Here is a 27,623-nt window from a genome sequence, read left to right as displayed (position 1 = left end):
ATGGCAGTGACTCTAACATGTGGACCTGGATATTTGCTGGTAATGACTCTAACAGGTGGACCTAGATATTTGCTGGTCTACAGTAATGACTAACGTGGACCTGGATATCTGCTGGTTCATGGCAGTGACTAACATGTGGACCTGGATATTTGCTGGTCTACAGTAATGACTCTAACATGTGGACCTGGATATTTGCTGGTTCATGGCAGTGACTCTAACATGTGGACCTGGATATTTGCTGGTCTACAGTAATGACTCTAACATGTGTACCTGGATATTTGCTGGTCTACAGTAATGACTCTAACATGTGGACCTGGATATTTGCTGGTTCATGGCAGTGACTCTAACATGTGGACCTGGATATTTGCTGGTAATGACTAACAGGTGGACCTGGCTATTTGCTGGTGCAGACAACAGGCTGCAGCAGGGCTGTGGCTGCAGCTGTAATTGTTGTATCTAAGGTCAGGTCGCTCTCTGTCACACTGAGTCTATTTTAACCCGACGGCTCCATCTGCCAACTTGCCATGACATCAGAGGGGGGAGGTTCAGCACAGGTCAGGGCAGAGCTGCTCTACAGACTTTACTCTCTGATTCACCTGTTTTCTTCTACTAACAGCCACCAGGACACCTGAGCTTCATGTTGTTCTTTAGAGGCGACTCTGCCCCTCTGTTATACAGACTGAGGATCTGTTAGCAGCTTTACTTTGTCTTTTTAGCTATTCTGAGTCTGTTTAAGGAGACTTTGTGTCCTGAGGGACGGTACTCCTCTTCATAGTGATATTTTTGAAGGTTTTATGTCTCTTCTGAATCTTTTTCAGTGCCTCTGTGTGTTGTAGAGTAACTGTGAGTGTGCTGCTACATGTTTCTAAACCCCACGGTGATGAACATACAGAGCCATGAAAGAACCGCTGTCTGTCTGAAGGAACGGCTGCCTCACCTGTTCGTGGTCTTCAGGTAGAGGTGGAGGGGGCGTGGCCAGCTGGTTTCCGCTCTGCTGCGTGTGCTGCTGCTGCTGCTGGTGGTGGAGGTCCCGGGCAGACATCTCTGCCATCCTGCGCTCCATCTGCTCCAGACGCTCCAGGATGGACATCCTGAACTGATTATCTGCAGCACACAGCACAGGAACACTCAGCGACTACAGCTCCCAGCATGCACCTGCTGCATCACCTGCACCGGCCAATCAGCTGATGGACGTCACCCACACACCAGCCTGATTGGATGAACACACACACACACATACAGTGTCTCACATGGAAACTATCTGACTGACTTCAATCGCTCGGCCGCCTGGCACAGTCTCACCGTGTGAAGGAAATAAAAGCAGCGTCCCTAATATAGCCCAACACACGGTGACCTACACACACACACACACACACACACACACACACACACACACACACACACACACCGGGGACTCCCTGCTCACCTACAGCTGAAACATTCTCATGACACGGTAGTTTATCCATCACTGCACATGAATTAGTCGCTTCAATAAAAAACAAACCACAAGATCACAAAAAACTACCACAACATGAAGCAAATGATCCAAAAGAGCCACACAATAATGTCAAAGAAACACACAATAACGACAAAGAAACACACAATAATGTCAAAGAAAAATAAAACGAAACTAAAACTCTCTGGCTGAACGTCAAATTCTACAGATGTCTCCTGAAAACACTTGAATAATTCCTGACACCTGCTGGTGTCAGAGCAGCTGGAACTCACCCAGCTAACAGTGCTAGGCTAATGCTAACACTGAGAGGTTAGCTGTGCCTCTGAGCCTGCAGCTAATGCTAGCTGTAGCAGTGTAACTGACTGATGGACAGAAAAACAACCTGCACAAACTGAACTGGAAGCACAAACATCAACAAAAATTGCGAGCAGCTATCACAGAGGTTAAAGCTACGCTGATGGAGCTAAGGTAAGGTAAGGTAAGCTAATCATTCTAGACTCATTTCAGATCATTCTAGACTCATTTCAGGTCATTTGGGACTAATTTTTTGTCATTCTAGACTCACTTCAAATAACTGTGGACTCATTTCAGGTCTTTCTAGACTCATTTCAGATAATTCTGGACTAATTTCAGGTCATACTAGAGTCAAATCATTCTAGACTAATTTCAAATCATTCTAAACTCATTTCAAATCATTCTAAACTCATTTCAGATCATTCTAGACTCATTTCACATCATTCTAGACTCATTTCACATCATTCTAGACTCATTTCAGATCATTCTAGACACACTTCAGATCATTCTAGACTCATTTCAGATCATTCTAGACTCATTTCACATCATTCTTGACTCATTTCAGATCATTCAAGACTCATTTCAGATCATTCTAGACTCATTTCAGGTCATTCTGGACTAATTTCAGGTCATTCTGGACTCATTTCAGGTCATTCTGGACTCATTTTAGGTCATTTTAGACACACTTCAGATAATTCTGGACTCATTTCAGGTGATACTACAGTCAAATCATTCTAGACTTATTTCAAATCATTCTAGACTCATTTTAGATCATTCTAGACTCACTTCAGATAATTCCGGACTCATTTCAGGTCATTCTAGACTCATTTCAAATCATTCTAGACTTATTTCAGGTCATTCTAGATTCGTATCAAACCATTCAAATCATTCTAGACTCATTTAAGACCACTCCAGACTACAAGAAGTCTGGAATACTTTCAAGTAATTGAAAAGTTTGAAGTTGTTTTCCACAGTAATTTTTGACAGGTTTCATTTCCTTCTGGACAATCTTCTGTTCAAATACTAAATAACGGAGCTCTTCTGAAACATCTCAAACTAAATCTGGAGGCATTAGTGCGTCTGTTAGCAGCAACCAGAACACATCAGCTGGACTGAATGAACGTTCACTCATCACAAGGCACTGGTGGTTGCCACGGCGGCCAGCAGCTGCATAACCATGACAACCACCACAAAAACACACACAGGCAGAGCTGGCCCTACCGACACCATCCTGCTGCTGAGGAGCGTCCATCTTCTGCCCCTCTGAGCTTAGGTGAGGGGCATGCTGGGTACGCCGTGATGTCACACACCCACAGACACACACACACCGACAGTCAGGCAGCAGGCTGAGCGAGGATCAGCTGGAGTTAAAGCCTCCAACTGCAGCAGTCTGAGCTCAGTCTGGATGTCCAAACACTGCAGCAAAGCATGCTGGGAAACCCGGAGGGAGGGGGAGGAGGGGCTGATAGAGTGTCTGTGACATTCCTGACAGAAACCAGTGACACACACACACACACACACACACACACACACACACACACACACACACACACACACACACACACACACACACACACACACACACACACACACACACACACACACACACACACGACTCATCTGCACCGTCTGGAGGCAGGTCTGAGAAACAACAACCAAACCTTCAACCACAGAGCTCCAGCAGCAGTCTGGTGTTCAGGTTTCACACTTTGGTGGTTAATATTCAGGTTTTTGACACTATCTTTTGTTAATATTCATTTTTCTGACACTTCTGTTGGTTCATATCCAGGTTTTGATGCTTTTGTTTGTTGTTAATCAAGGTTTTTGAGACTTTTCTTCCTTAATATCCACTATCTGGTTCCAGTAAACTATTTACTTTGGAGGATTTTAGGTGAGACATGTAGGCTGAAGGGATGCTGACGGACTGAGACCACTTGAAGGTTAGATTAGTTTCTCTAGTCTGAAAGGTTCTTCCTGTTCTGATAAAGGAGGTCCTTCTAGTCCTTTCAGACGTGGGTTCTCAGGTACAGAGATAAATACTAAAGTAAGAGGTGAGGTCAAAAGTCTCACTGACCCTGTAATCTGTAAACACCGTCTCCAAAGAGTGAAGGAAAAGTCTGACAACAAGACAGGAACAGGAAACACCAAAAGAAATAATCACAAAAAACACCAGAAGACTCCAAAAAAAACACCAAAAAACATCCTACACCAAACCGTTGGAGGGGAACAGATGGACTCTGAGTCTTTTCTACTAAACTCTTGTTTCTGTTTCATATTTAAGAAGTTCTGTTTCATTAATCTGCACCAGGACCAGGACTAAGACTCAAGGACCAGGACGAAGACCAGGACTAGGACCAGGACAAACCAAAACCAGGATTACAGCATGACCAGAGTAGACTGTACTAGACCAGGACCAGGACTAGAACATGACTACACCATACTAGACAAGACCAGAATTTGAGCAAGACTACTGTACACTGTACTAGACCAGGACCAAGACCCAAAACCAAAGCCAAAACCAGGATTAGAACATGACTAAACCATACTAGACCAGACCAGACCAAGCGTGACCAGGCACTGAGGACCGAGTCATTATTGTTACTGATTGGTACTGATTGGATGAGTTGTGTCTCACCGTCCAATGAGAGCCAGTCTAGCTGAGAGCTGGGCAGAGAGCTCGCGTTCCTCGCCCGGTACTCGAACAGAACCGACGAAGAGACAGAACCTCCGGACTCCAGGACCTGCAGACACACCAGGCCGGCCTCGTGGGCTGAAGGGCGGAGACAGAGTCGGACAGGTGAGAAAGGTGAGTGTTCGTCCTCAGGTAACGATTAACATTGCTTTGTTTAGCTAGCACAGAGGCAAACATTACTTTATGAGGGTTACGTAGCAGCTAACATTAGCTTGTTTAGGCTAACATAATGACTAATGCTACTTTACTACGGTTAACATAGAACCTAATAATACCTTGTTTTGGGCTAACAGTGACTAATGTTACTTTATTACAGCTACGTAAACCCTAACATTAGCTTGTTTAGGCTAACTGAGAAGCTAACAATCTATTTTAGGCTGAGGTCATGGCTGATGTCACATTTCCAGATTGACACAGAAGCAAACATTAGCTTGCTTAAGCTAACTGAGAAGCTAACATTCTATTTAAGGCTGATGCAGTCGCTGACGTCACATTTTCAGACTAACATACTAGTTAACATTAGCTTCTTTAGGCTAACATAGTGACTAATGCTTCTTTATTACAGCTAACGTAGACACAAACATTAGCTTGTTTAGGCTAACATAGTGGCTAATGTTACTTTATTGTGTTACATGAAACATTTTTTTATTTTACAAATGAATGAAATAAAACAAACAAACGCAGACCCTAACACAAGCTTGTTTAGGCTAACATAGTGGCTAATGTTACTGTATTACAGCTAATGTAGACCTTTAATTAAGCTTGTCTAACATAGTTGCTGAATGTTACTTTTCGGAGCTAACTTAGATCCCAACATTAGCTTATTTAGGCTAAAACTAAAGTTAACATTCTACTTAAGGCTGATGCAGTCGCTGACATCACATTTTCAGGCTAACAAACTAGCTAACATTAGCTTGTTTAGGATAAAGTAGAAGCTAACAATCTATTTTACACTGATGCAGTGACTGACGTCACATTTTCAGACTAATGTAGTAGCTAATATTAGCTTGTTTAGGCTAATTGAGAAGCTAACGTTCTATTTTAGATTGATGTAGTGGCTGACATCACATTCTCAGACTAGCATACTAGCTAATATTAGCTTGTTCAGGCTAACATAGTGACTAAAGTTACTGTATTATGGCTAACATAGACCCAAACATTAGCTTGTTTAGGCTAACATAGTCACTAAAGTTATTTTATTACAGCTAATCTAGAAGGTAACACTTGCTTGTTCAGGCTAAAATAGTGACTAATGCTACTTTATTACAGCTAACGTAGACCCTAACATTAGCTTGTTTAGGCTAACCGAAGAGCTAACAACGTATTTTACACTGATGTCGTGGCTGATGTCACATTTTCAGACTAACATAGTAGCTGGCATTAGCTTATCTAGGCAAATTCAGAAGCTAACATTCTATTTTACGCTGATGCAGTGGCTGACATCACATTTTCAGACGAACATACTAGCTAGCCTTAGCTTATTCAGGCTAAAACAGAAGCTAACATTCTATTTTAGGCTGATGTCGTGGCTGACGTCACATTTTCAGACTAACATACTAGCTAACGTTAGCTTGTTTAGGCTAACTGAGAAGTTAATCTATTTTAGGCTGATGTAGTGGCTGATGTCATATATTCAGACTAATATACTAGCTAACATTAGCTTGTTTAGGGTAACTGAGAAGCTAATGTTCTATTTTAGGCTGATGCAGTGGTTGACGTTTACAGACTAACATAGTAGCTAACATTAGCTTGTTCAGAATCAGAATCACTTTATTCATCCCCGAAGGGAAATTCAGTTGTCAGGGTTCTTATCTGTTTAATTTTGAATTGAATAGCCTGACTGCTGATGGCAAGAAAGATTTCCTAAATCTTTCGGTCTTGCAGCGCAGGGATAGGAGCCGTCCACTGATGTTTCGTTGTTCATTGAGGCAGATGTGAAGTGGATGATCCATGTTTGTCAGAATGGCCTCCATCTTTCTCAGTGCCCGTCTCTCCACCTCATCCTCCAATGTGTTCAATCTGATTCCAACCACAGAGCAGCTTTTTTTAAATCAGTTTGTTCAGACGCCTTGCATCCTTCTGCTTTATGCTGCCTCCCAGCAGACTGCAGCATAAAACAGGACACTTGCTACCACAGACTGATAAAACATCTGCAGCATCTTACTGCAGATGTCTAAAGATCAAAGTTTTCTGAGGCAATAAAGTCGGCTCTGGCCCTTTTTGTGGATGAAGTCTACATTTGTAGACCAACTTATTATCAAGGTGGACACCTAAATATTTATATGATGTCACCATCTCCATGTCCACAAGTGTTCACTGGATGAAGAGGGGGTTCGGATCTGTGGAAATCTATGATCATTTCCTTTGTCTTTGAGGCGTTGAGTAGCAGCAGTTTTTGTGACTCCAGTCACTGAAGGCACTTATCAGATCTCTGTATTCAGCTTCATGTCCATTTCTGATACATGCCACCATAGCAGTGTCATCAGAGTATTTCTGAATGTGACAGGACTCAGTGCTGCATTTGAAGTCAGATGTATACAGAGTGAACAGGAATGGAGCCAGGACTGTTCCTTGTGGAGCCCCAGTACTACTCATTAATGTCCCAGAAACACAGTTCCCCAGCCTGACAAACTGTGGCCTTCCTGTCAGGTAATCTGTGATCCATGAAACACAGGAAGGATCCACTCCCATCTCTGTGAGCTTGTCTTTGAGGATGGTGGGTTAGATGGAGTTGAATGCATTTGAAAAATCAAAGAACATTTACAACTGTTCAGGCTAACATAGTAGCTAAAATTAGCTTTTTCAGGCTAATTGAGTAGCTAACATTAGCTTGTTCGGGCTAACTGAGAACCTAACATTAGCTTGTGTAGGCTAACTGAGTAGCTAACATTCGCTTGTTTAGGCTAACTGAGCAGCTAACGGTGTGTAGCTAGGCTATTGTAGTGGTTATTGTGTACGTTTCTCCTCGAAGAACCACATGAGGTTTCCAGGTGTTGTGATGTGACATGGATCGGTACCGGGGCAGTAGCAGCGCAGGACTCCGGGCTGGATCAGCGATGCGGGGACGGTGCTCTGGTCGAACACGCAGGAGTAGCGACCCACCGGCTCGCTCCATGGCCCGGTGATCAGAACCTTCACGCCCCCCTGCAGAGAGACACGAAGGTTTAGTTTGGGGAAAATTACGGATTTAACGCTAAAAGGAAAGAAGCAGGTAGAATAAAAACACAACAATCTGATTCATCACTAACAAAACTAATTGACTGATGACGGTAAAGTTATTTATTTTTAAGGGTTCATTAAATAAAATCCACCCTGGAGCTGAGCAGATCTGGACTGTCCCTCTGCTGCCCCCCTGTGGACCAGCAGCTCAGAGCTTCAGCTCATTCTGCACCAGGTTGAGTCATTTTCACTCATTCTGAAGTGTTTCTACCGTTTTAGATCAGCTTTAAGAGCTTTAGGACACATTTTGTCCTGTGGAGAGATTCTATGACACATTCATTTTAAACATTCAGAAAGATATTTTGGATTCATAAAGTTGAGAAGACTAAACCGGAGAAGTTTTATTTAATTTGGCTATTATTTTTTTTGTTATTTCAGATGAGTTTTTATCTATTTTAGATAAATTCCAGTTCATGTTAAAAGGTTTAAAGTCATTCTGATTAGATTTCTGTCACGTTTTTATCCACTTATTGCAGGTTTATATCATTCTGCCAGGTGTGTTGTCAGGTTTTAGTCATTTCTAACTCTGCTGTACAGGTGGAGGTGAGTGCTGGATGCTGATTGGTTACCTCGGGGTACGACCACTCCGGTGAGAAGTCTGTGATGGTGGAGAGGCGGGAAGAGGAGGAGGAGGGCAGTGGGTGAGGGAAGGGGAGGAAGGAGGAGGAGGGGGAGGGCTGGGGCGGCACCATGTAGCGGACCGGGAACACGGCGGGGGGTGGAGCAGCGACAGGATTGGCCTCCTCAGTGATGAGGTCAGAGATGAGGTCGGGGAACTGGCTGTCGAAGGAGATGTCCAGCTCCTCCCCCCCGCGCTCACAGGGCTCCGCCTCCTCCGACAGGTGCGTGTCCATGCGGGTGTCCTCGGCATCGAAGGTCTGTCCGCTCTCCTCCTTCACCTGGATCGGGGAGGTGGGAGGGTGCATGTCGGGGGCGGAGCTTAGAGCAACCGGCTTCTGCAGCACCAGGGGCTGATGGGAGATTTCAGCTGGGGGTGGGGCTTCAGGAGCCTGTAGCTGAGTCTGATTGGCTGGCTGGCTGGCCGAGTCCTGGCAGACAAGGAGTAGGGAGGCGGAGCTGGTCGTCTGTTGTCGTGGAGACGAGCTGCAGGAGCCGGGGCTTGTCTGAGTGACAGAAACAGAAAGAGGTCGTAGGTGGAGGAATACGACACAGAAAATAGTCCCAGGAACACGCCGGGTGACTCACCTGCAGCAGCGCCAGCTTGGTGGGCGGAGCCCTTCCTTCATCATCATCATCATCATCATCAACTCTCCGCTCCATCACCTCCCCCTCACCACCAGACTCCCCTCGGCCTCTCTCCGACTCCCCCAGACCTCCCAGCTCCAGACAGAGGGGGAGGAGGGGCGGAGCCACGGAGGAGGTGGGGGACAGCGAGAGGGAGAGGGAGGGAGGGAGGGAGGAGGAGAGGGGTGAGGATGACGGGGCGGAGTCTCTGCGGTCCGCCTCCGAGGAGGAGAGGGAGGAGAGGGACGATGGGGGTGAGACAGAGGAGGGAGGAGTGGAAGTGGGGGAGAGGGAGAGGGCGAGGGAGGGGGGAGACAGGGGGGAGGAGGCGCAGAGGGCAGTTGAGGGGCTGGAGGGGGGGCCGCCGTACGTCTGCCCCTGTTTGGGGGAGTTCAGGAAGGAGTCGGGGTCGAAGGCCGGGGGGAGAGAGGGGGGAGATGACAAGGGGGATGAGGGGGGAGACGGAGGGGAAGGGGCTGCAGCAGGGGGAGGGGTGAGGAGCAGGCCTCCGATGACGGGGGAGGGGAGGAGGGTGAGGGAGAGCGTGGCCACGCCTGGCGGCTGGGGGGAGGAGGGGGGAGGGCCGGGGGGGCGGGGGAGGAGGAGGAGGGAGGGGAGGGGGAGGCGGGAGCGGTCGTAGAGGGAGGGGGGAGGGCAGGGGAGAGCAGCAGCTGTCCAGAGCGGGTGAGTGACAGGCTCCTCGTCGGCCCCGCCTCCTCACAACCAGCCCCGCCTCCTCCGCCTCCTCCCCCTGCGATGGTAGTGGCCGTCGTTGCCATGACGATGACGGCATTCTGGGGCAGCGCCACTGTCGTCAGGTTGCTGTGGCGGTCTCCATAGAAGCCGTTGCCGTGGTTACTCACGGTGATGGCGGCTCTGTGGGGCTGAGGGGGGGACGATGCCGAACTGTGGACAGATGGACAGGTGAGAGACAGACAGGAGAGAGAGACAGACAGGTGACAGACAGACAGGTGACAGACAGACACAAACAGGTGAGAGACAGACAGACAGGTGAGAGACAGACAGAAAGACAGGTGAGAGACAGAAAGACAGGTGAGAGACAGACAGTCAGATCTTGTTTACACTAACATACTAACTAAAGCTACCTGTTCAGGCTAACATAGTGACTAATGCTACATGTGTAAGTTAATGTAGTGACCAGCATGATCTGGTTCAGGCTAACACAGTGGCTAATGCTACATGTGCAGGTTAATGTACATGTAGCACGGACTACATGTTCATTAACCTGCACGTGTAGCATTAGCCACTATGTTAGCCTGAACCAGATCATGCCAGTCACACATGCTAGTCATGTGCAGGTAAATGTATATGTAGCACGGACTACATGTTCATTAACCTGCAAATGACTAGCATGTTCAAGCTAATGTAGCAGGTAATGCTACATGTGTAGGTTAATGTAGTGACTAGCATGTTCAGGCTAACGTAGTGGCTAATGCTACGTGTGCAGGTTAATGTAGTGACAAGCATGATCAGGCTAACGTAGCGGCTAATGCTACATGTGTAGGTTAATGTAGTGACTAGCATGATCTGGTTCAGGCTAACATAGTGGCTAATGCTACATGTGCAGGTTAATGTACATGTAGCACGGACTACATGTTCATTAACCTGCACATGACTAGCATGTTCAAGCTAATGTAGCAGGTAATGCTACATGTGTAGGTTAATGTAGTGACTAGCATGTTCAGGCTAACGTAGTGGCTAATGCTACGTGTGCAGGTTAATGTAGTGACAAGCATGATCAGGCTAACGTAGCGGCTAATGCTACATGTGTAGGTTAATGTAGTGACTAGCATGATCTGGTTCAGGCTAACATAGTGGCTAATGCTACATGTGCAGGTTCATGTACATGTAGCACGGACTACATGTTCATTAACCTGCACATGACTAGCATGTTCAAGCTAATGTAGCAGGTAATGCCACATGTGTAAGTTAATGTAGTGGCGAGCATCTTCTTATTTTCCTTTCGAATTTTCCCTTCAGGGGTCACCACAGCGAATCAATTGCCTCTTTAACCACATCCATAAACCTCCTCTTTGGTCTTCCTCTAGGCCTCCTGCCTGGCAGTGGGAAACTCAGCATCCTTCTACCAATATATTCACTCTCTCCTCTGGACATGTCTGAACCATCTCAGTCTGTCCTCTGACTTTATCTCCAAAGCCTCTAACATGTGCTGTCCCTCTGATGTCCTCATTCCTGATCCTATCCATCCTGGTCACTCCCAAAGAGAACCTCAGCATCTTCAGTTCTGCTACCTCCAGCTCTGCCTCCTGTCTTTTCCTCAGGGACACTGTCTCCAGACCAAACAACATGGCTGGTCTCACCACAGTTTTGTAAACCTTTCCTTTCATTTTAGCTGAAACTCTTCTATCACACATCACACCTGACACTTTTCTCCAGCCGTTCCAGCCTGCCTGTACGCGCTTCTTCACCTCTTTTCCACACTCTCCATTGCTCTGGACTGTTGACCCTAAGTACTTAAAATCCTCCACCTTCTTGATCTCTTCTCCCTGTAACCTCACTCTTCCACTTGGGTCCCTCTCATTCACACACAGATACTCCGTCTTGCTGCGGCTAACCTTCATTCCTCTCCTTTCCAGGGCAAACCTCCACGCCTCTAGCTTCTCCTCCACCTGTTCCCTGCTCTCACTACAGATCACAATGTCATCTGCAAACATCATAGTCCATGGAGACTCCTGTCTAACCTCGTCTGTCATCCTGTCCATCACCATAGCAAACAAGAAGGGGCTCAGAGCTGATCCCTGATGTACTCCCACCTCCACCTTGAACTCCTCTGTTACTCCTACAGCACACCTCACCGCTGTCTTACAGTCCTCATACATGTCCTGCACCACTCTAACATACTTCTCTGCCACTCCAGACTTCCTCATACAAAACCACAGTTCCTCTCTGGGCACCCTGTCAAAAGCTTTCTCCAGATCTACAAAGACACAATGCAGCTCCTTCTGACCTTCTCTGTACTTCTCTATCAACATCCTCAAAGCAAATATTGCATCTGTTGTACTCTTTCTTGGCATGAAACCATACTGCTGCTCACAGATGTTCACCTCTGCCCTTAGTCTAGCTTCAGCTACTCTTTCCCATAGCTTCATCGTGTGGCTCATCAGCTTTATTCCTCTGTAGTTGCCACAACTCTGCACATCTCCCTTGTTCTTAAAGATGGGCACCAGCACACTTCTCCTCCATTCCTCGGGCATCTTCTCACTATCTAAGATCCCGTTAAACAACCCAGTCAGAAACTCTACTGCTACCTCTCAGAGACACTTCCATACCTCCACAGGTATATCATCAGGACCAAGTGCCTTTCCACTCTTCATCCTCTTCAATGCCCTCCTCACTTCATCCTTACTAATCTTTGCTACTTCCTGGTCCACAACAGTCACCTCTTCTCCTCTTCGTTCTCTCTCATTTTCCTCATTCATCAACTCTTCAAAGTACTCTTTCCATCTTCCCATCACACTATTGGCACCTGTCAACACACTTCCATCCTTATCCTTTATCACCCTAACCTGCTGCACGTCCTTCCCATCTCTGTCTCTCTGCCTTGCCAACCTGTACAGGTCAGTCTCTTCCTCCTTACTGTCCAACCTAGCATACAAGTCATCGTAAGCCCCTTGTTTGGCCTTTGCCACCTCTACTTTCACCTTACGCTGCATCTCACTGTACTCCTGTCTACTCTCTTCAGTCCTCTCAGTGTCCCACTTCTTCTTAGCATGCAATGTAGTGGCTAGCATGTTCAGGCTAATGTAATGGCTAATGCTACGTGTGTAGGTTAATGTAGTGACGAGCATGATCTGGTTTGGGCTAACATAGCGGCTAATCCTATGTGTGTAGGTTAATGTAGTGACTAGCATGATCTGGCTAATGCTAACATAGTGGCTAGTGCAATATGTGCAGATTAAGGAACATGTAATACAGACTACATGTTCATTACCCCATGCATGACTAGCATGTTCAAGCTAATGTAGCAGGTAATGCTACATGTGTAGGTTAATGTAGTGACTAGCATGTTCAGGCTAACATAGCGGTTAATGCTGTGCATGCAAGTTAATGTAGTGGCTAGCATGTTCAGGCTAACGTAGCAGCTAATGACCCTTTCAGAAAGGTGAGCTCACCTGGAGGATGGGGACGAGGCTGGGCTGCTCTGGGCCTGCAGGTGAGGCAGCTTGGCGTCTCCTCCCGTCCTCCCGGCCTCCCCCAGCTCAGACAGCGGTGATGGAGTCGGCCGGCAGGACGGCGGCAGCTTGGGGGAGATGATGCGGTGTTTGGTGCTGTTACAGCGATGGGGAATGTTCACTCCTGAAGACACTGGAGACACAGGACAGGGTCAGAGTGATGTCACAGTGAGGTCACAGTGATGTCACAGTGCCGCCTTACCCTGGACGGTGTTACAGAGGCAGGTGTGTGTCCTTGGCTGTGGTTTGGTTCTCTGTCGGTCCAGGATGTGCTGAACCAGCTCCTCAATGCTGAAGTCACCCGAACCCACGGAGCACTTCATACTGTGGACTAAGCGTAGTACAAGTACACATCAGTACTACATACAGTCAAGCCCAAAATTATTCACAAATTATTCAGCAAACTGACTTAGTTACTTTTACTCAACCAGAAAGGTTTTTTGATTGGGTTAGGGTTAGTACTACTGTGGAAGTACAGGTGTATTGTAGTACAGTGAGTACTACAGACAGTACTCGTACACATGGGCTTCAGCTGGCTCAGCAGGTCATCTCGGCTCCACCTCAGGCTGTCATGGCGGTCGGACACGGCACACAGCAGAGGACTGCATTTCCCAGAATCCTCCAGGGACGGCACGTTCAGGTAGTGGACCAGCACGATGTCAGGGTTCTGGGACACAGACACACAACTGTTAGCGGGTGTTGTTCTGTTGTTGTATTGTGTTGTTGTGTTATTGTGTTGTTGTATTGAGCTGTCGTAGTGTTATTGTGTTATTGTGTTGACCTGCAGCAGCCAGTAGCATCTCCTATGGAATGTTGGCACGATGGAGGAATGGACGTAGCAGCCGTAGAGGCACTGAAACACAGAAGGAGGTCAGTATTGATCAGCTGACAGGAACTGATCAGGAGCTATTGATCAGTCAAACACAAAGCTGTGTGTCCACCAGATGTTATTTTCTGTATGGCAACGCCTCGCATCTGAAAATCACAGCATGGTGGGCGCTCACTAGTGGACACAACATGGTCACATGACAGCGCTGGACCAACAGCAGGGCGCTACATGGTCACATGACAGCGATGGACCAACAGCAGGGCGCTAAGTGGTCACATGACAGCGCTGGACCAACAGCGGGGCGCTACATGGTCACATGACAGCGATGGACCAACAGCAGGGCGCTACGTGGTCACATGACAGCACTGGTCCAACAGCAGGGCGCTACATGGTCACATGACAGCGCTGGACCAACAGCAGGGCGCTACATGGTCACATGACAGCGCTGGACCAACAGCAAGGCGCTACGTGGTCACATGACAGCGCTGGACCAACAGCAGGGCGCTACATGGTCACATGACAGCACTGGACCAACAGCAGGGCGCTACATGGTCACATGAGCTGCAGGCCATGGGATCAGCTGGAAATGCGCTGCATGCTGCATTCTAGTCCATTCTGGTGTGTCTCCAGCTGTGATCCACTGTGTTTATCCGACTCATCTGTCAGACCGTCAAGCTGAAAGCTCGGTCATGTGACCATGTTGTGGTCCACAGTGAGTGCCCATCATGCCGTGATTTTCAGAGGCGGTGCGTTGACGTGCGGGAAATCACATCTGGTGGACACGTACCTTCAGTCAGCTGGTCTTCTTCACCAGCCAATCAGACTCTAATAACACCAAGACAAACGAGGAGCACAGCAAACATTTCTGGCATCTTTCATGAAAACAATCAATCTGTGCAGCCTGACAGTCTGAACTCAGGGCAAAGAGGTACCAAGCAGTCCTAATGATAGAGCTATTCTCCTGACAGTCTTAACTCAGGGCATACAGGTATCCACCAGTCCTAATGATAGAGCTATTCTCCTGACAGTCTGAACTCAGGGTAAAGAGGTACCAAGCAGTCCTAATGATAGAGCTATTCTCCTGACAGTCTTAACTCAGGGCATAGAGGTATTAGTCAGTCCTAATGATAGAGCTATTCTCCTGACAGTCTGAACTCAGGGTAAAGAGGTACCTAACAGTCCTAATGATACAGCTATTCTCCTGACAGTCTTAACTCAGGGTATAGAGATACCAACCAGTCCTAATGATACAGCTATTCTCCTGACAGTCTAGACTCAGGGCTTCTGGTCCAGGTAACCTCCTCAGGCAGTGAAGAACCTCCATGTTGGCCCACAGCTGTTTTTCCTCTAAACCGGTATGTCCAAAGTCCGGCCCGTGGGCCAAAAGTGGTCCATGTTCAAATTTCCAGCGTCCTGTGGACAGTCTGACCCTCATCACCAGGTCAGAGGACAGAGTGTGATCCTTACCAGCCCAGTTCAAAAACAGAGACTCCAACTAAAAAAAGGACAGTTGGGCTGCTGCTTTCAGTGGAAACTGGAGTTTTTTCACTGAAATATGAAACAGTGGTGTGTGCCTACTGTTTTCATGGAGTTCAGTATCAAGAGGCTCTACCAGACCAAACACAGAAAATACCACAGTCTGACTGGGAACCAACATGGAGAAAAACTGGAAGCTGCTTTAACACACAGCAGTGGTTTTATACAAGCACATGAAAATAGCACAAAGCCAGGTTATCACCAAGCACTGAGTGAATTCATTAAAGACTGTCTGATGAGAAAATCTGTCCTGAGAAGAAGGAACAGTTTGCTGATGACTGTCTGGCTCCTAACACTGTGGTACAGAGAACTGAAGATGTTTCAGCAGACTTAGAGACAATCAGAGGAAACAGGAGTGGAGCTGACTTTGTTTGATTAGCCTGTGATGACAGCGCTCAGTCAGTGATTGTTTAGAGGAGTGGACAATGAAATGAATGTCAGTGCAGAGGTAAGAGACCTCCAAACAACAGGAACAGGCTTATTGTTTCTGTTTGTTCCACCGTTAACGACATGAAACTACCATGGAATAAAGCCACCTGCCATGGCTGGAGAACAAGGTGGATGATCAACCCTCATCTGTAACAAAGTGAAGGAGGAGGCAGAGTGATCAGCTCCACTGGATGATTCACCCACAGCTTCTCTGTGACAAACATCTGAATGTATGACCATGTGATGAAGGCGCTGATAAAGGCCATTAATTACATTCACTCCAAAGCCCTGTGCCAGTTAAACAGCTCCTACATGACATCCAGGCTGCAGCTTCTACTCTCTTAAAGAGGAAATCTGACAATTCCTGGAAAAAAGGAACACCCGATGCCAGAACTATCCGATCCTGTCTGGCTGATTGGGGGTTTTAGTTGACATAAGCTGACATGTGAACACCAGCGTTCAGGGTCCAGATGTGGTGGTGAACCAGCTGTTTCCTCACATCTGAGCCTTTAAAACAAGCTGCACCGGTCACACACAGCCCAGTGCCACACATGTCCCATCACTGCTGGAAATAACCAACAGCTTTCCTCAGAATAATGTCAGCGCACAGACGAGGAGGCACACTGCAAAAATGAACCACCCAAAACAAGAAAACAAAGCTTATTTCAAAGAACTTCAACCTTGAAATAAGTTAAAAATCTGCCAATAGAACAAGTGAGAAATGGCTTGGTGAGATTTATGGAAATAAGATGTGATATTTAGAATACGGAGATCTTAAACCAGCTAGAAAACTTATTTTAAGCTGTATTTCACCAGGACTGTCAAGCTTAGGCGTCCTAAAATAACCCAGACATGCTAAAAACACAGCAGCTTTTAAAATAAATAAGACATTAAAATAACCCAGACATGCTAAAAAACATAACAGCTTTTACAATAAATAAGACATTAAAATAAACCAGACATGATAAAAAACATAGCAGCTTTTAAAATAAGACATTAAAATAACCCAGACATGCTAAAAAACATAGCAGCTTTTAAAATAAATAAGACATTAAAATAAACCAGACATGATAAAAAAACAGCAGTTTTTTTTCACTCTTAAATAGATTTTTGCTGTCATGTAACCTCCTAATTTGAGATGCATTAACCCTCATGTCATCTTCATTTACAGCACCAAAAAATGTTGTTCCCTTGTCTGAAAAAATAAAATAAAAAATCAGAAAAAAATTCCTAAAATTTGCAAAACTTTCAAGAAGAAAAATCCAATAATTCCTTCAAAGTTTTAGTTCAAAAATAAATAAAAAACTGAAAAAAAAATCCTAAAATTTGCAAAACATTCAGGAAGAAAATTCAAATAATTCCTCAAAAGTTTTAGTTCAAAAAAATAAAAAAAAATCATTTAAAAAAATCATAAAATTTGCAAAACATTCAGGAAGAAAATTCCAGTAATTCCTCAAAAGTTTTAGTTAAAAAAAAATGAATAAAAAAAACAGAAAAAATTCCTACAATTTGCAAAACCTTCAGGAAGAAAATTCCAATAATTCCTTAAAAGTTTAGTTCAAAAAAAATAAAACAATCATAAAAAAATTCTTAAAATTTGCAAAAAACCTTCAAGACGAAAATTCCAATAATTCCTTAAAAGTTTTAGTTAAAAAAATTTAAAAAATTGAAAAAAATTCGTAAAATTTGCAAAACATTCAGGAAGAAAATTCCAATAATTCATGAAAGGTTTTAGTTAAAAAAATAATAAAAACAAATCATAAAAAAATTCTAAAATTTGCAAAACCTTCAGGAAGAAAATTCCAATAATTCCTCAAAAGTTTTAGTTCAAAAAAATAATTTTTTTTTAAAAAACTGAAGAAAATTTGCAAAACCTTCAGGAAGAAAATTCCAATAATTCCTTAAAAGTTTTACTTAAAAAAAATAAATAAAAAACAGAGAAAAATTCCTAAAATTTGCAAAACATTCAGGAAGAAAATTCCAATAATTCCTCAAAAGTTTTAGTTCAAAAAAATAAAACAAAATCATAAAAACAATTCTTAAAATTTGCAAAACCTTCAGTAAGAAAATTCCAATAATTGCTTAAAAGTTTTAGCCCAAAAAAATAAAAAAATAAAGAAAAAAATCCTAAGATTTGCAAAACCTTCAGGGAGAAAATTCCAATAATTCCTTCAAAGTTTTAGTTCAAAAAAATAAAAAAAATCTGTAAAAACTCCTAAAATTTGTAAAACCTTCAGTAAGAAAATTCCAATAATTCCTCAAAAGCTTTAGTTCAAAAAAATAAAAAAAATCATTAAAAAAATCCTAAAATTTGCAAAACCTTCGGGAAGAAAATTCCAATAATTCCTTAAAAGTTTAGTTCAAAAAAAATAAAACAATCATAAAAAAATTCTTAAAATTTGCAAAAAACCTTCAAGACAAAAATTCCAATAATTCCTTAAAAGTTTAGTTCAAAAAAAATAAAACAATCATGAAAAAATTCTTAAAATTTGCAAAAAACCTTCAAGACGAAAATTCCAATAATTCTTAAAAGTTTTAGTTAAAAAAATTTAAAAAATTGAAAACTATACTTGTCAAATAAAACACGTTAAATGAACTATTTAATGTAACTCAAACAGCAGTCTGAAAAGGAAAACTTATGAAGAGGTTGAAAAATCCACGAGGGAGGAACAATACAGGTCTGAAAACTCCTATCAACGCCACCTCAAGCTAACCGAATGGCTGAAGCTAAGGGTGCAGCTACAGCTGCTCGTGTTTAATACAACTCCGTTGTATTAAACGAAATTCGTAACATGAACCAAAGCCTACAACAACAGATACAGAAAGTGGGTGAAGACGTGACAACAATCAAAGTAAGCCTGGATTCTTTGCAAGCAGATGGAGCGAAGCTAGGCTCCAGAACCAGCAAAGCAGAGGCCAGAATCTCACAGCTAGAGGATGACAATACACAGCTTGTCAATCAATCACTAAGTATGGAGAATAAAATCACACAACTCCAAACTCGCATTGAATACCAGGAAAATTACAGCAGAAGAAACAACATCCGCATTAAAGGTGTGCCAGAAGATACAGAGAAAGGACGGAGTATGGAGGAATTGTTGCAGTGTTTGTTTGCAGACACATCAGAGGACCTGATCATCGAGAGGGCCCACCGGACACCGACAACTCGTTCTCCACTAGACCAATGAAACATTGACCCCCGGCCACGGCACATACTGGTGAGAGTCCTCCGATTCACCGACAGAGAAAAGGTACGCTTTAGAGCAAAGGAGCTGGGACCATTTCAGTGGAAGGACAGCAAGGCTGACTTTTTCCCAGACTTTTCCAAGAATGTACAGGATAAGAGGAATACATTTACAGAGGTCAGATGTATGTGCATGAAGCAGAGACTGCAGTACTCGATGCAATACCCAGCGGTGTTTTGGGTCACAGCCAGAGGGAAAGGGCACAGGTTTGAGGACGCAACAGCAGCCAAGAGATGGCTGGAGGAATATCATCCAGCAGAAGAAGTGCAATAACTTCAAATGAATAAGATCATATATGAGACGGACTATGGTGTAGAACTGTAAGTAAAATATTGCACAACATACTGAACACAGCAAACAATATGTAATGTAATACGCAGAACACAGGTACCCACTGGAATAAGTAAGTCCACAATGTACTGAGTAAGCTCTGATTTAAACATTGATGTCTCCATAAGTTTACATTGACTTGATAAGTCTTACATTCTAACAGTTCAACTAGAGCTTTAATTTGTGGAAACTCAAAGACACACTTGGATTTTGACTTGATTCTAATTTCCTTTTACCTATATATGTTTGGATATTGAAATATAATGATTAAGATTCACCAATGTTTTTTTATTCACTCTTCATCTTTTTATCTGTTATACGATCTTTCAGACTTTAAGTATATTAATAAGACTTGTTTACAGGATGGTTGGAGCTTCAGCACCTAACTCCAGACATGTCATGAGGAACAGGGATGGACTTGGAGGGACAGGAAGGGGACCACAGGGTAGAATTTGTTCAGAGGGGTTTCTTAGCTTTTGGAAAGGGGAAAGCCGTCAGTTTGGGTTTTGGTGTTTGGTTATGCACTTTTCACAGACTAAGGTAATTAATGTTCATTGGTTCAGGAGTTATAATACAGAAAAATATACTAAGTTAGATTGTCATTGGTCATAATATGATCAAAATTTCTTCTTGGAATGTTCATGGTTTGGGCTCATATGTAAAAAGTTCTAAACTATCTTCAGCAAAGGGGTTCAGATGTGATCATGCTTCAAGACATCTTTTGGAAAAAGAAACACCTAGAATTCATGACAGACGGATCAAATGTGCTTATCATAATTTTACTCAAAAAAGCGGGGTGTTTCCATATAGTTCTCAAAAAAGACCAATATTATAGTGGAAACAGAATATAGAGATAAAGAGGGAAGAGTTCTTTTCTTTTAGCGAATCTGGTAGACAAAATGTAATCCTAGGCAACCTGTATGCTCCTAACATAGAAGAGCCAGACTTCTTTCTACAACTAAAAAAGATTAGATTAGCTTTTGGTCATTTCCCAGTGATTGTAGGAGGGGATTATAACCAAATTCTTGACGTGTTCCTAGACTGATCTGGCCAGGGTATTACCAGACCGTCCAAGATGCAGGAAGCTATGAAATCACTTTGCAAAGACACAGGGCTACAGGATGTCTGGAGATTGTTAAATCCAGATACCAGAGACTACACGTTCTTTTCACACAGACATTCAGTTTATTCTCTTATTGATTATTATCTGATTTCACATGCGCTGATTGAAAATACGGTCTCCTGCAGTATAGACACAACAGCCATGACAGACCATGCTCCTGTTGACCTCGTGTTACCTCTGGTGAGACTCAAGAAAGATCTAAAGGATGGCAAATGAATACAAGTGTGTTACAGAATGAGAATAAAACATTAAAACATTCTTTGAAATAAATAATGGAATATTGTATGGGATGTTTTCAAAGCCTACAAACGGGTGTCTTTATACAACAAACAGCTTTAATAAAGAAACAGGACAGGATAAAATGACTCAATATGAGGAAGACATTAAAAAGATAGAAAGTAAACTTTGGCAAAATCCAAATAACACCTGCCTGGCCAACCTAATGAAAATTAAATACAAACTAAATAATATACACACAAAAAAGCAGAATATTCTCTTCATAGATTGAAACAAAAATGGTATGAATCTGGTGAAAAAGCAAGCCAGCTATTAGTCAGTCAGCTGAACGCTAGAGAAGCTGCTCACCAATAGGAGCAATTAGAAATAAAACTGGTGCACTGGTTACTAACCACAAAGAAATGAACCCGGTATTTAAACAGTTCTATGAAGAACTCTACAGGGCAGAGGGTGAACCAGACCTAAGGAAAGCAAAAACATTCTTTGAACATTTAAAGCTCCCTAAATTGTCAGAAGAAGATGTGAAATACCTGGAACACCCCATAACACTTGAAGAGGTGAATAAAATCATACAACCCTCACCCTCAGGGAAAAGCCCAGGTACAGATGGGATTCCAAATGAATTTTACAAGACGTTTGCAGACGATCTTAGCTCTGAATTACTAAAAACATTTAGCTCAGCCATTGATAAGGCACAGCTTCCATTTTCTATGACAGAATCAATAATCACCCTTATACTGAAAAAAGGAAAAGAGCCACTGGAGTGTGGAAGTTATCAGCCAATCAGTCTACTATGCTGGGATGAAAAGCTGTGGACAAAAATCTTTGCACTTAGAATGAATAATGTAATAACTTTGTGAAGGGCAGGGCCTCCTCAGATAGTTTCAGACGCTTCATTTAATGTGGAAGGTCAAAGACTGGGACACTCCACTCTATCCCGAGATGCAAACCAGGCATTTGATCGGTTAGCTGGAGTTACCTCAGCTTTGCCTTACAAGAATTTGGTTTTGGTTTAGGATTCCAGAACATTAACAAGCTCATTTACAATCAGCCTAAATCTGACGTAACAACTAATGGTCTGAGGTCAGACTCCTTTGCAGTGAGGGACAAACCAGGGAGACCCACTCTCACCCCTCTTGTTTATCATAGAACCCCTTGCAGAAGCTGTAAGACCAAACAAATCAATCACAGGAATAACAATGGGGGGCAAGAAAACAAATGATCAATTGTTGCAGACGATATATTGGTCATGATGTCAGATCCTCAGAAATCGATACCTACAATTTTAGAAACTATCAGCTCGTTCTCATCTATATCAGGATATATGATCAACTGGAACAAGTCTGAAGTGATGCCACGCTCTAGAAGTTGTTAGAAAAGCAGTTTCCTTCAATGGAAGTTCAAATGGGAGCTAAAAACCTAAAATACCTTGGAATATGTTTGAATCCGGGACTAGAGAACATAATATTTGATCATTTCAACCCAGTCTGGGCTCAAAGAGAAATCTTACTCAAGAGTTGGGATAAATTACAGTTATCATTATGGGGAAGAATACAAGCTATAAAAACGGTCTCTGAAACATGATACCTATAAATATACCAATGGCTCTTTTTAAAACCATAGACAAAATGTTCAATCAGTTTATCTGGGCTGGGAAAAGGGCGAGGATGAAAATAACAAAGTAGAATACGGGGTGTGAGTCTTCCTGATATGAAGCTCTACCCAGAATCATTATAGGGGCTCAGATAACATCATTACTCTCATTCACAAAGGACAGACCTGTGTGGGTGGACCTAGAAGAAGAATTAATTGCTCCATTTAAAGCAGCAGATTACCTGAGTTATAGTTCAAAATCTCAAGATGAAAATCCAATCGTTTCATTGGCATCGCGTACATAAGAAGGAAGGCATGTTTCCTTACAGGTTCATCATCTACATGGAATAACCCCTGATTAAAAACAGGGGGAAAGGTGTTCTTCTGGAGAGAACGGCATACCAAAGGAATCAATCATATTCAATGTCTTTACCACAGCAAAACCTTTAAATCATTTGAAGAGTTAAAAGGAACATATACACAATAAAGACTCCTGGAAGTTTTTACAACTCATTGATTGCATGTCTAAGGCAGTTCTCAGAGGGACAGAACTACCAGTCCAATCTGCTACTGCCTCAAAACACCTCACCTGGTAAGCACAATTTACAACCATCTTATAAATGGGTTTAAAGGTCATACAACAAGCTTAAAGGCTGCATGGGAAAAGACCGAGGAATGACTTATGAGGAGGAAGAATGGAGCAGACTGACTAGGGAGGTGTTCAACCCAATGAGAGATGCTGGGTCCACACTCATTCAATCTAAAATATGCCACAGATTATACTGGACACCAGTGAGGATGAACAGCATGGGGCTAACTGTCAAACCTGTGTCTGTGCTGCAAAACCAATAAAGGAGATCTTCTCCACATGTTCCTTTATTGCCCCATATTAAACGTCTACTGGCAGAGAGTTACAGAAAAAATCAGACAGTCTTGGAGTGAATATCAGCCTTACTCCTGCCTTATGTCTCTTGAATAGTATGAAAGGGAACAATAGAATAAATGAGAAGAAAGCCAAGTGGCTAAAAGCAGCATTTACCACTGCTAAAAGAGTTATACTGAAACACTGGACGGGAACAGACAACCCAGACTACTCTGAATGCATGAACAGAAACAGCCTCATATGAGCAACTAATACATAAAATAAACAGGAGGCGAGACACTTTTACTGAAATCTGGGAACCATTCTTAACACAAAGTAGGAACTGACAACCAGAGAATATAACTGAAACTGATCCATTAACTAATGCTGTTTCATAGTGCATTTGTTTGACTGACGGCGGGGAAAGGGGATTGTTCATTGTGTTCTGTTTTGTTATTAAACTTCATTGTTCTCTAATCTCAGTTGGATGTACATCAGTTACACAATGTCTGCTTACATATAGACGGCATTTGTTTGGCTACAGAGCATTTTAATTGTGTAATAAGTCAGTGAAATGTACAACTACCACATGGAAAAACAGATGTTAGCCTTAATATCTAGTATACGAAGTTATGATGTACATTTATTAACACAAAATTAATAAAAAGGAAAATAACAAAAAGTTTTAGTTCAAAATAATAAAAAAAATCTGAAAAAAAATCCTAAAATTTGCAAAACCTTCAGGAAGAAAATTCCAATAATTCCTTCAAAGTTTTAGTTCAAAATAATAAAAAAATCTGAAAAAAAATCCTAAAATTTGCAAAACCTTCAGGAAGAAAATTCCAATAATTCTTAAAAGTTTAGTTCAAAAAAATCCCTCAAATTTGGTAAGAAAATTCTTAGAAATATTTTCCAAAATGAGTAAAAATCTTCCAAAAAAATCCTAAAAATATCCAAAGTGATTCCATATATATCAGTAAAACTTCTGATGTCTTCTTTAAGAACATTCACATAAAAATCAACCAAAATCCAGCGAAATTCGCTGGATTTTGGTTGATTTTTATGTGAATGTTCTTAAAGAAACTTTTTTTCCACCAAAAATGTCCACATATTTGCTGAAATGTCTCCTGTTCAGTGAGTTTATCTCAGATCAGTGGGATGACACATTCAGACTGAAAATGAGACGTGGTAGATTTGCTGCTGACCACACTCACCTCCATGCCCTGGACCTTGAGCTTCATGTGGTCCTCTCTGGTGGTCTTCCCATCCTTCCTCTTCTTCCAGCAGTAGCCGTCCTTGCGGTACTTGACCTTCTTGCGGTTGTAGAGGATGATGCTGCCGTTCTTGGGCCTGAAACACAAACACAGCGTCAGGGCCGGCCTGCCGCCCTCAGCTCCGTCTGACAGGCTGAGACAGTAGGTACCTGGTCTTCAGGCTGCAGGAGAGCCACTCCTCATGTCTGTCGAAGGAGATCAGGTAGGAGGCGATCTCCTGCAGACACACAACACACAACACACGACGTCTGAAGGCCGACAGCAGCAGAGATTTATAGATTTACAACAGGAAGTTTAGTCTGTGGGGTCGTTTTGTGTCTCTTTGTGTCTTCTTGTGTCTCTTTGTGGTCGTTTTGTGTCTCTGTGTGTCTTCTTGTGTCTCTTTGTGGTCGTTTTGTGTCTCTGTGTGTCTTCTTGTGTCTCTTTGTGGTCGTTTTGTGTCTCTGTGTGTCTTCTTGTGTCTCTTTGTGGTCGTTTTGTGTCTCTTTGTGGTCGTTTTGTGTCTTCTTGTGTCTCTTTGTGTCTTCTTGTGTCTCTGTGTGGTTGTTTTGTGTCTCTGTGGTTGTTTTGCGTCTCTTTGTGTCTTCTTGTGTCTCTTTGTGGTTGTTTTGTGTCTTCTTGTGTCTCTGTCTTCTTGTGTGTCTGTGTGGTTGTTTTGTGTCTCTGCGTGTCTTCTTGTGTCTCTTTGTGGTTGTTTTGTGTCTCTGTGTCTTCTTGTGTCTCTTTGTGGTTGTTTTGTGTCTTCTTGTGTCTTCTTGTGTCTCTGTGTGGTTGTTTTGTGTCTCTGTGGTTGTTTTGCGTCTCTGTGTCTTCTTGAGTCTCTTTGTGGTTGTTTTGTGTCTTTTTGTGTCTCTGTGAGGTCGTTTTGCATCTCTTTGTGGTTGTTTTGTGTCTTCTTGTGTCTCTGTGTGGCTGTTTTGTGTCTCTGTGGTTGTTTTGTGTCTTCTTGTGTCTCTGTGTGGTTGTTTTGTGTCTCTTTGTGGTTGTTTTGTGTCTTGTGTCTCTGTGAGGTCGTTTTGCGTCTCTTTGTGTCTTCTTGTGTCTCTTTGTGGTTGTTTTGTGTCTTCTTGTGTCTCTTTGTGGTTGTTTTGTGTCTCTTTGTGGTTGTTTTGTGTCTCTGTGAGGTCATTTTGTGTCTCTTTGTGTCTCTGTGTGGTAGTGTTCTTCAGTGTCGTCCTGCTGCGGTGATGAAATCTGTCCTCAGTGTGTTACCACGGTGAGAGGACAGACACACAACCTCTCAGCAGAAATGACTGACCTCGTTGGTGTTCCAGCGCAGCCTCTCACTGGGAAGACTGGAAGAACTGGGAAGACACTCGAGCAGCTTGTTGGGAACAAACACCTTCCTCTGGCCTCTGTTCTCTGCACACACACACACACACACACACACACACACACACACAGTTGTGGGTCACTGGTTCTGATGGAGCAGCCTACAGTCAGCCATCACACACACACAGAAAAGAAGCATCGCTACACAATCTACTGCAGGTAAAGGCACAAAATGGCAACAATGACACACAAAACAAACACAACTAAAACAAACACAAATATGAAGACACACAACAACATATCAACACAACAACATACACAACGATCACAAAGAGACTCACAATGTGACTGATTATTGATCCTCTGATCATTCCAAACACTAAACCCCCTGTGAGATCACTGTCACCGTGGCAACACGGCTGTGTAGGTGAGGGTGATGTCACACAGGTGGATGGGACTGACCTGTCTCCGTGGAAACCATCTCCTTGTTGCTCATGGCGACGGGTCCATGCAGGATGAGCCTCACAGAACGCACGGCCGCCTGCACTGCCCCGCTGCACACGCACACACACAATAAACACACACAACAGACAGACACACACACTCAGTTCAATAGCTGGATCAACAGGAAACAGCACAAACACACACCTGAAATCCAGGCTGCTCACTGCCCCGCTGCACACACACTCCTTCAGTAGCTCCCTGTTGCCTAGCAACAGCTGAATTTGCAGCCACTTTACATGGTGAGTGTGTGTGTTGAGTTACATAACACACAGCTACGCATCAGACACACACACTATTGATCATCAGCTGCTGATCGATCAGTGAGCGGATCAAACTCCCTGACAGTAGATATAAAAACACACATCTGTGGTTGCTTGGAGGCGATCAATCAGTCTGATCAATCATCACTGCTGGTTAACAGGTGGTCCAGACACACAACATCCATCTGTAGACACACTCAGACTCAAAACACTATCACACACATTCTGGGATCAGAAACATCACTGATCGATTGTCATTATTGATCAGATCCATGAGCAGCTGCACCTGTGTTCTGTCTGGATTTTATTATTGGATATTGATTTCAAATAGCAGCAGGTGATCCACAGAATAAAACGCACACAAACAGACACACACACGCACATATACGTCCCCCAGAGGCCGTGCTCCGACCGCCGACTCGCCTGGCTGCTGCCGCCGCCTCACACAGCTCCTCCCGTGGCCGCAGCGGCTCACAGGTCCCGGCTCTAAAGCTAAAGCTCCCGTTAGCACGGCTGTGAGCCTGGCATCGTTAACTGTGACGGTAGACGGAATGACAGCGGGTTGTAACGCAGATTTAACCCTCCTCCCGGCGATCCACATCCAGCTAAACGGCCCATTAATCCACTAACAGAAACATCGCTGCTGCCTGTCCAGAGCTTTAGCCGCTCTGCTAGCCGGCTAGCTCCGCTCCACACAACCAGCGGCGATTAAACAGCTCCCAGAGCCGAGCTGTGGGGCTTTACCTCCGGGTTCCAGCGTGCTGCGCTGGGGCGGCCGCTGGCCTCTGGATGTTGTGGTGAAACACAGGGGGTGAACGGAGAGCAGCGTGCGGGGAGACAGACGTGTTTTCAGAGTAAACTGTGAGTTAAAGCTCCGCTACCTTCCGCCTTCAGCACGGCCGCCATCTTCTCTCCTCCGACGTCACTGCGTAGCAACGGCGGGGGCGGAACCGATCGATAATCAATTCACTGCATTGATGAGGAACAAACACACAAAACTATCACACAC

The 27,623-nt window shown here is 43.7% G+C and overlaps 1 protein-coding gene across 1 annotated transcript in view; it reads right to left on the bottom strand.

Moving 5' to 3' along the window:
* The window catches only part of camta2 (calmodulin binding transcription activator 2), a 34,061-nt gene extending 7,046 nt beyond the window's left edge, over positions 1-27,015 (bottom strand). Inside the window, 15 exon segments of the mRNA XM_051944364.1 lie at positions 938-1,104; positions 4,386-4,520; positions 7,460-7,586; positions 8,231-8,785; positions 8,868-9,472; positions 9,475-9,812; positions 13,061-13,253; positions 13,323-13,451; positions 13,640-13,787; positions 13,902-13,973; positions 24,519-24,654; positions 24,728-24,795; positions 25,837-25,940; positions 26,313-26,404; positions 26,997-27,015. Of these exon segments, the coding sequence (XP_051800324.1) occupies positions 938-1,104; positions 4,386-4,520; positions 7,460-7,586; positions 8,231-8,785; positions 8,868-9,472; positions 9,475-9,812; positions 13,061-13,253; positions 13,323-13,451; positions 13,640-13,787; positions 13,902-13,973; positions 24,519-24,654; positions 24,728-24,795; positions 25,837-25,940; positions 26,313-26,346 (2,811 nt within the window). The 5' untranslated portion in view covers positions 26,347-26,404; positions 26,997-27,015.
* Positions 27,016-27,623: the final 608 nt, after the last annotated feature.

Source organism: Acanthochromis polyacanthus, chromosome 24 (genome assembly GCF_021347895.1).
Source record: "Acanthochromis polyacanthus isolate Apoly-LR-REF ecotype Palm Island chromosome 24, KAUST_Apoly_ChrSc, whole genome shotgun sequence".
NCBI lineage: Eukaryota > Metazoa > Chordata > Actinopteri > Pomacentridae > Acanthochromis > Acanthochromis polyacanthus.
This window is presented reverse-complemented; position numbering and strand designations above follow the sequence as displayed.